This window comes from Opisthorchis viverrini (genome assembly GCF_000715545.1).
Source record: "Opisthorchis viverrini unplaced genomic scaffold opera_v5_279, whole genome shotgun sequence".
Classification (NCBI taxonomy): domain Eukaryota; kingdom Metazoa; phylum Platyhelminthes; class Trematoda; order Opisthorchiida; family Opisthorchiidae; genus Opisthorchis; species Opisthorchis viverrini.
The window spans coordinates 303,089-311,478 of NW_008751940.1; the positions used below are offsets into that span (position 1 = coordinate 303,089).

The 8,390-nt window shown below is 44.4% G+C and overlaps 1 protein-coding gene across 1 annotated transcript in view; it reads left to right on the top strand.

Moving 5' to 3' along the window:
- The window catches only part of T265_09517 (hypothetical protein), a gene marked incomplete at both ends in the record, with an annotated part of 47,478 nt that overhangs the window by 13,541 nt on the left and 25,547 nt on the right, over nt 1-8,390 (top strand). The window contains 2 exons of the mRNA XM_009175611.1: nt 2,192-2,315; nt 3,880-3,919. Coding sequence (XP_009173875.1) covers nt 2,192-2,315; nt 3,880-3,919 — 164 coding nt within the window. The remainder of the gene's footprint in view (nt 1-2,191; nt 2,316-3,879; nt 3,920-8,390) is intronic.

Below are 8,390 nucleotides of genomic sequence, written 5' to 3' on the forward strand. Positions count from 1 at the left end.
ATGTATATATATATACATATATATAACTAAACGAACTTTATGGTTGTACGGCAGTGAAGCATCAGTGCCAACACTGATGTTGCGGTCATTGATGATGATGATGATGATGATACCTAATGGTTCGTTTCTTCGGATGTTCGAGATATTGGAGTTATCTCCTTGATACTGCAATGCCTTCTTAACAGGAAGTGGAAGTTTATCGGTAACAGGCATACAAATTCTGTCTGTTTTGACGTCCAACCCGCTTGCAGTAATTGAAGGTGGTGTTCCTGTGAGCTGACCTTTTTGTTTGCGTTCGGCTTTGCGCACCGGTTTTTTATCCCTTTCTTAAAATACTCATTGCGTTTTCGGTTCATGCGCTTGTTCTTCAACATCATTTCTGTGGACTGGTTGCATATCTTATTGGTCGGTCATCCACCTCAGGCGCTGTTCCGCATTTAAGTCTTCGGATTCGAGGAAGTGGCCATGTCGTCAAGATCATTGACAGCACTACCAGTGGGAGAGCACTGGCACCTAACTGTCGTGCAACCACAATAGGGCCCCACAAAACAGTGAGGAATAAAACAGGAAGGATTAAGTTTCATCCCACCTTGTGCGCCTACCACTCACTTCTATTTATCCTCTCAAATAACCGAGATAGAAAATGGAGTCATTTTTATTATGCGCTGTCTTCAGCCATGTCTAGGGAGGATAATATGGACTCTGTCCTGGAAGATGGACAGCACGTAAAACATCTTGGTTTTTTCAAGGTCTTATTCATTCCGTTCTTCTACATCATGATTTGCCCATCCCTTAGCTACTGTCGTTTTTAACGGAAACCTCACCCCTAGTTCATAATTCTCTTTAATCCTTCGAATTTTCACCCAAACTTTGGAGAGACAACACGTTTGCATCAGCTTTGACTCGTAATGCCTAATCGCCACCCAAAAATTACGGCCCCACTGATGATTTAAACTCGTCATCAAAGCGTGCTGCAATACATTGACCAGCTTGATTGAGTGATTCGTAAGTTCTTTTCAATCCTTTCGGTGCAGTTACCCATTATGGCGATTTAAATCTACAGAGTTTTTCTCAGCGTTAGAGCTCGAGCTACCGACGACATAAGTCTGTTACTTTAGCCCACCACGAGTGGGTGAGTTCTTTTTGCCCAGACACTTGTACTATATGTGGGTTATGCAATAGCTACGCGTCCCAACAAATGATTTGATTCGTGGTTTCGCTGTTCGACTTCCCATATCAACCAAGGTACAACTCTGTATCCAAACCGGTGGTAAGTCAAATAGGGTAGCTATACGTAGCATGACGTCGACCCGGTGGTTGTGGGACTACCTGTTGGTGTATAATGTGGACAATTTGTAAGTGTCCACTGGTCATAGAACAGGAGATCAATACCGTTTTCAGTCTCAATAGCATCAAAACTACGGGACCGAAGTTCTTTTCTTCGGCCATTATACATAAATTGCCGATTACTATTTTATATACCGTCAGAAGTTGAAGGCACAGACTGGAACAACAAGCAAACCACTTCTTACACCAAATAACATAAAGTTCGACTGTGTTTATCTCACCGCACAGCCATCTTCAGCCATCATCCGTTTTTGGTCCTAGTCTATTACCCACGTGGTCTATCGTAGCGTTAAATTTTGCCCTTGCACCATGAGACTTCACCCGAAAGCGATAGAGGCAAATTCCCGACGAGCTTTATGAGTGTATAGAAGTGGCATTGATTATTTTGTTTTTCATAGGCATCGCTGTGAAAGAGCCCAGTTCGTAACCGTTATGAAACTGCATAGAGAGAGCTTTGGGACTAAGTTTCGCAAGCTTTTGATGGCCAGAATTATTGAACGTCCCAAATAATAAAGTGCGCTGATTGATTGTGTTCATCATCGTGTATATCAGGTGACAGCCGATTCATGTAGTTATGGATTTCTTTTCTCTCTAAGGATTTCGCATGTTTCTGACTCGTAGTCATTTTCGTCTTCACTCGCTTGTTATGGAAAGTAGAGTACTACCTTCTGATAGCGTGGCTCATCGCCCCATTCCAGACACGGTGGACAGTCCGTGTATGTACATTTTGTACCTACGAAAGCATACTTCCCACCCAACATCTCTTTGTCTATCTGTATTTGACAAATGGACATCCGTCCACTCACAACCGTTACTGGTCTACTGTTTGCTTTACTCATTCCAGTCAAATCGTGGTGCTTAAAGTGTTTGCTTGATATTCGACGCCTACTCATCGCCTATCCCGGCTATCATGTTTTTGCGGACCTCTACCTGGATGACTATATTGTTTGGATTCAAACGCGGGCTCAGTAAGTTGTTTTTTTACTTTCCTGCTTGGTTAGCTCTATGTGGTGCTCTGAGTACGACATGCAGTGGCCCCTCCAGAATGGTGAATCCCTAAAGAAACTACCATGCGCCGACCGCTTACTCGTGACTGACTGATGTAGTACTCAATCACCATTCGGTTGGCCACAGTTCGAATCACTTCAGATTCATTGAGATGCGCGTTGTTAACAATTCTCGACAAGAATGAAATCCTTGGACACTACTTCGAGACTAATCAGCATACACTGAATTCACTTTCAACATCCAATAGCAGTTAAAACCAGACTGTGGTGACAAAGTTTTGAAGTGTTAGGTTGGTATGATCTCGTCGGAGCAAAGTGACTTTTTGACTTGCAATTTTACTATAGAAACCCTATAATACTCCAGATTTCAACCAACCATTGGCTGGGCTATCGCATGGAGAAGGCTATGGGCAGACCGCGAAACCGGGGTGGGATGGCCCAAGTGGTTAGAGCGCGAATTCACTGACTGGAAGGTCCGTGGTTCGAACCCAACCTCTGCCTCTCGACTCCCCCTCCCGTCTAGGCTTGGGCGATCCGGCAGTATCCAAGCCCCCGTGCCACCTTCGTGTGGCTTGGCTGTTGGGCACCGAAAGGGTGCTACAGATGAACGAGACAGTGAAACTAAATACTTAATTTTGTTTGTATGGAACAACCTTGGCAGTGAATTAAAACAAGCGAACGCTAAGCAGCATGTTGAGCCATGTCATGTCCATGGTACATATAACGCGAATATTATGCGCCTGTTGGAACGAAAGAACCGAGCGATTTTAACGTCATAACATATCGGCGGTCTGAATTTCGCAAACGTAAGTGACATTGTAAAACAAGTTGATCTAACTACCTGTTCAAAGGTTGTCGTAATGTTTAGAAACGGGCCATTTGGTCCATCAGTATGAGAGCTGAACAGATGTAGTAGGGAATTCATGTTCATAGTTTTTGTGGAATGTGACGCACGGAGTTGAATTTTCTGAGCGGGAAACTTCGACGTTCAGTACAATGCTGTTCTCCAGTTCATGGAAGCGTTAGGGAATCATAGCATCAGTTTTTCTGTCATGTGGTCTCAAAGATGGAAAGGTGGAAGGCCATTACTGATAGAAGGAAATCAACGTGTCCTTAGAGTTAATATGTACCAAACACCACCCTGCGTGACTAACGTGCAATGATATCCCAGTTAGTGAATCGAATAAGCCACAATGTGGAGGCGCTCTTTCTCCGATAACTCCCAAGATTCCATATTTCCTTTGAGGAATGTTGGAGCTTGGCCCGACTAGGATCTCCGTGTCACGATGGGTGAAAATATTATCATAAGCCCTAACTCCGTGTGTAAACACCGCTAAATTAGAAGGGCAGTTATCCAATTGTCCGAGGATTATCTCTACCCGATGAACCTTACTCAAGGTCATATGCTTTTGATCAGCCGCAAAGTGGCCTGTTAATTAGAAACCAAACCATTTCTAAACTCCATCTTATACGAACTATCTTTATTTCACGGTGAAGCTGATTTATCTTTCACGTTTAATTCCAGAGAGGATCATTTGCATAGTCTTGGACAGGCGCTGAAGGCGGTAAGATGTAGTCACTTTATCCCTTTGTTGTTTATCTGTTTTATTTTTCAGAGCTCACTGGTGTTCCGTACTTCATGCTAGTAACCCTTTTGTGCCTAGTACTCAGTTTGTTAGGATCGTATTCTGTGCTTAACTAAAGCATACATAATCATGTCCCAACATATTCCACTATATCCTATCCTGTAGTCTGTTGCCTTTTATTATTTTCCCACATGGCAATGAGCTAAAATTCATGGCCTTTAGACACCTTTCAAAGTCATTCGGTTGCTCAAATAGCCAGCTATAAGAGGGCGTTACTTTATCTCATAGAGGTGCAAGTTGACAACTTTATTACTCATCCGCTCTTGCGTCAGAATTGAAAAATTTCATTCGTTTGCTCAACGTTATGTCCCAACTCCGTTTAGGACGTGAGTGCGTACGAAGAGATATCCCAAGGAAGGTTGAAATGGCTGTATAATGCTTCTGTGTTTTCAAGTCACAGACTTCTTGTGATTCTGCTTGACGTGTGCTAGGACGCCATTCCTCTGTCTTTCTATTTGCAACCAAAAGTCGTCAAAGTTGAGAACTGACAGCTATCACAAGTAAGCTTGCTTCCATAACCCACCAGATATTAGGAAAGCGATCACAGGTGTCACTGTTTCGACCAAAACTTGCCTCAATAACATTCTCCCACCACACATGTTGCTCCAACTGTTAGTATTGGTCTACTGCAGACCAATTATTTTATCGAGGACGATTTCACTCTGTAATTTTCCCGTTACCCCGCCTCATCCAAACCAAACAGCGACCGTCTTGCGTCTGCTTCTATCAGCGTTCCAGGATTCCCGGCAGTATCCTTGAAACAACGCCACGAGTGACAAAATTAACCGGACAAACAAATGCCTAGCTGCCATGCCACCCGATGGAAGCACGAGTACTGGGATACTGCCAGTTTGCCCAAGCCTAGACAGGAGAATTCGAGATGCAGAGGTCGGGTTCGAACCACGAACCTTCTGATCAGTAAATTTGCCCTTTAACCACAACCATCTCGCCAAACCGTTGGTGATAGTGTTGTAATTGTGACGTTTGTCGCATCATCCTCAATCTCCAAGTCAAGGTAAATCACGCTTGGCTCGTGTCGTTATCCAGGCTGAGAGTAGACATACACTCAGAAAATAATCGTGTTCTATGTGTGTGCTGCGTCTCAGAAAGAAAAATTAAGGATGCAATCGCAGTGGTTGAGCTATCTGCCCAATCACTCTCCACTTTATTCCGGTTACGCACCTCTGGTGATCCAGTGGCTGCTGCGGCAGGATATGCAGGGATTGGTATCGTCCCAAGTCACCGGGCGGTAGGATCTTTGCTTGACTGGGTACCGTTGACAGTCGCCTGTTTGCGGTCGTCTGGCAACATCTGTGGAGGAATCTCACAAGCGGGAAGTTGATCGATGCCTGTTTGTCGTCTCTGCTTACGCCCAAACTGACTGTTCCTCAGTGGTTAGAGCGCGAATTTAGTGACCGGAACGTCCGTGGTTCGAACCCGACCTCTGCCTCTCGACTTCACCTGTCTAGAGTTGGGCAACCTGAGAGTATCCGAGCCCTCGTGCTCCCTTCTGGTGGCATGACAGCTAGGCGCCGAAAGGTTGCTACAGCGAAACGATTTTTTCAGTAGGTCGATAAACGAAACACGGAATACTACACTCAACATTTTTTTCACGCTGGAAGACGAGTTAACCCATGTAATGACAGGACATCCATCAGGCGCAAACAATAGTATAAGGCTTGACTGTCATCGCTGAAAGGTAGGATTGTTACGGATAATGGTTGGGAGTAGGGGAACTAAGAGAAAAGTGTTGGACAACGACAAACTAAGTAGCGAGCACGTTCGGGGTTGCGTGATGGGTTTGGAACCCATTGTGTGAGTGACATTAGGTCAGGCAAAGGGAGAGGAAAATTTGAAGATTTCGGGAAGTTGGCTGTAGTTGCGTTGGGCTACTCCCAGTCGAAAATATCGCGAGGTTTCGTTAGGTCTGCTCTTGTTTTACATGTGATCGTCACAAATCTGAATGGAGGGAGATCGTTTGGAGGGGTAAAAAGTGGCAATGTCTGCAAAATTACTGATGTAATCAGACCAGACGAAACGAAGGGAAAGGGTGTGGAATGATACATAACTCTGGGGAGCACATACTTTATTGCTATGGATGCGAGGAAAGCTGCCGAGTAGAACTCGCAACGAACGATCCTCTAATGAACTTATTTGTTTTGTCGTCGCCAGGTGCAGACTGGACATGAATAGTCCTGTGCGGAGCGTCGCGTGCCGTATTCTGGAAAACTAAAAAATCGAAACTGTATTCCGGTCTCTTTAAATGAGTTTAAGCTGGTTCACCAGATATGAGGAATATGCCAACAAGCCTTCGGGAGATCAGTAGCGCCTCAATTGGCTATTGGTTTTATTTTACTTTCTAGGTCGAGAACATCGAAGAAGGTAGGTGGATACGAATGGGATGATAATTTTTCGGGTCGGAATGGGATCCACAAACCAATGGTGTAAAACCAGGTATAGGTGACAAAGACAGGTTGCGGTCGGCGTTAGCTGTGGAATGTTACTAAGCGAGGAGATGCTATCAGGATACTATCCTGACCCAGACGGTTCCGTATGATGCGATAGGAGTGACGGAAAAAACATTCCTTGTGATAGTGACGGGTATGGCAGGGAATAGGGACTGGGGTTAGCTGGAATGGCGGTTCAGAGAGATGTGATTGAGTATGGGGCAAAAAGCCGGAGTTTTCGGCTTTCCATTGTGATGAGAGACCGACGTCCTCCTCAGAATCATATATGAGAGGGAGCGAGAGTACAGTGCTTTTATCCGGCTGTTTTCGAGAGACTTTCAAAGGCTTTACGAAACAGTTGGTCAGCCTTGCAACCGACATACATCTTCCCCCGACTTTTTGTCTTTGACAGCGAAGGAGGTACAAGTATTCACCCAGTCAGAGATCGTACTTCGAGTGGAGTGCCCTCACCAGCAATTGTAGTGTGAGAACAAGCGTAATAAAATAATCTGATGAATGTAGGTTTGCTAGGTTTCGAAAAGGTAGTACAAACTGTAATGTATCGTCAGGCAAAGCAGAAGCTAAAATCTTTAGCGGTACAATTTTCCTACGTATAAGAACAGAAACTCTATATGTCCTCCAAAAATCAGTTGAAGCGTAATGCCAAAAGACATGACGAGGTGGAAGGGCCGGAATATTGAGCGAAACTTGATAGATACAGGTCACGATTCAGCGGTCAAAAGAACCAAACTGGACAGATGAACGGTAGTTAAAGGTAGTTCGAAGATCCGTTGCCAGTCAAAGAATGTGGTTTAAGATGGGGAATTGATGATCACAGGTGATTCTCTCCACGACCCACTAAAGTACATCCGGCACCACCGCCTGTCCGCTATCGCCACTTACTTCAGTGAAAATCTGTTACGAGAATGCAGGAGACATGAGTTCCTTAGCTGGACCCGCGCAAACAATGTCTTTTTGGAGATGTTTTGAGAGGAACATGCAATGCCTAAATTAAACTGATTGCTCTACTCACGCGTTCCCTACCAGGCGGAGATCTACGAGGTCTAACTGACAGCTTTCAGTGTGATCTGAAAAGACAGCAGTGAGCTCACTGTGTGGAAAGTGAATTTTTCTGGCTAGGTTTAGTCTAATGTTCACTGTCCCTAGGCTTGAAAAGATCGCCTGTGCCTGGCTACCACCGTATACCGCCCATTGTTCCAAATGAGACATGTTTTCTACTCGTTAAATTTCGTCAAAATCTGATGAACGCGTTGGCACCAAACGATTATTGGAACCAGGGCGCAGAATGGGGGTGATGTTACTTCAATTGTATGGCTTTCTTACCTATTGTCACCCAACTAACTGTGCAGCCAAAAGAGCTTCACCCTTGTTTCGTTATCCGCTTGCCATACTACGAATACGGTTCTGCATTCTGTCCATGTTTTTTATGTCCCTTAGTACAAAGTACAAAAGGACATGGTCGGACTGGATCTTCTCAATTTGGAAGAAATGGGAAAGAAGCGCTTGGAAGAAGAGAAGCTCACTGGTGCAGTTGGAACGTTATCACTGGAGGAAAATGCCTGAAAACGACCCAGTGAGGAACGCTTCAGACGTTCCTTGATGACCTGACCTAACCTGTATAAATATGTATATACATTCAACCTTACTGCTTATTGATATCAAACTGGAGAAATAAGACTTTTCTTGAATCAGTGATTCTTTGGTATATGGATCATTCCAAACGGATTTGTCGAACGTTTCTATGCTTTTGCGAACGTGGCGAAAAGTATTCCTTTTGGTAGGGTTCACGTGGATGTGAATGTCTCCAGCAGCAATGGCTGTTTTTTGTTGCCCGGCTACTTCCCGGTCTCCCGACAATGCCTATGTAAACAGTCTTCAATCAATCCAAAATGCCACGTATATATATACATACATTATATATA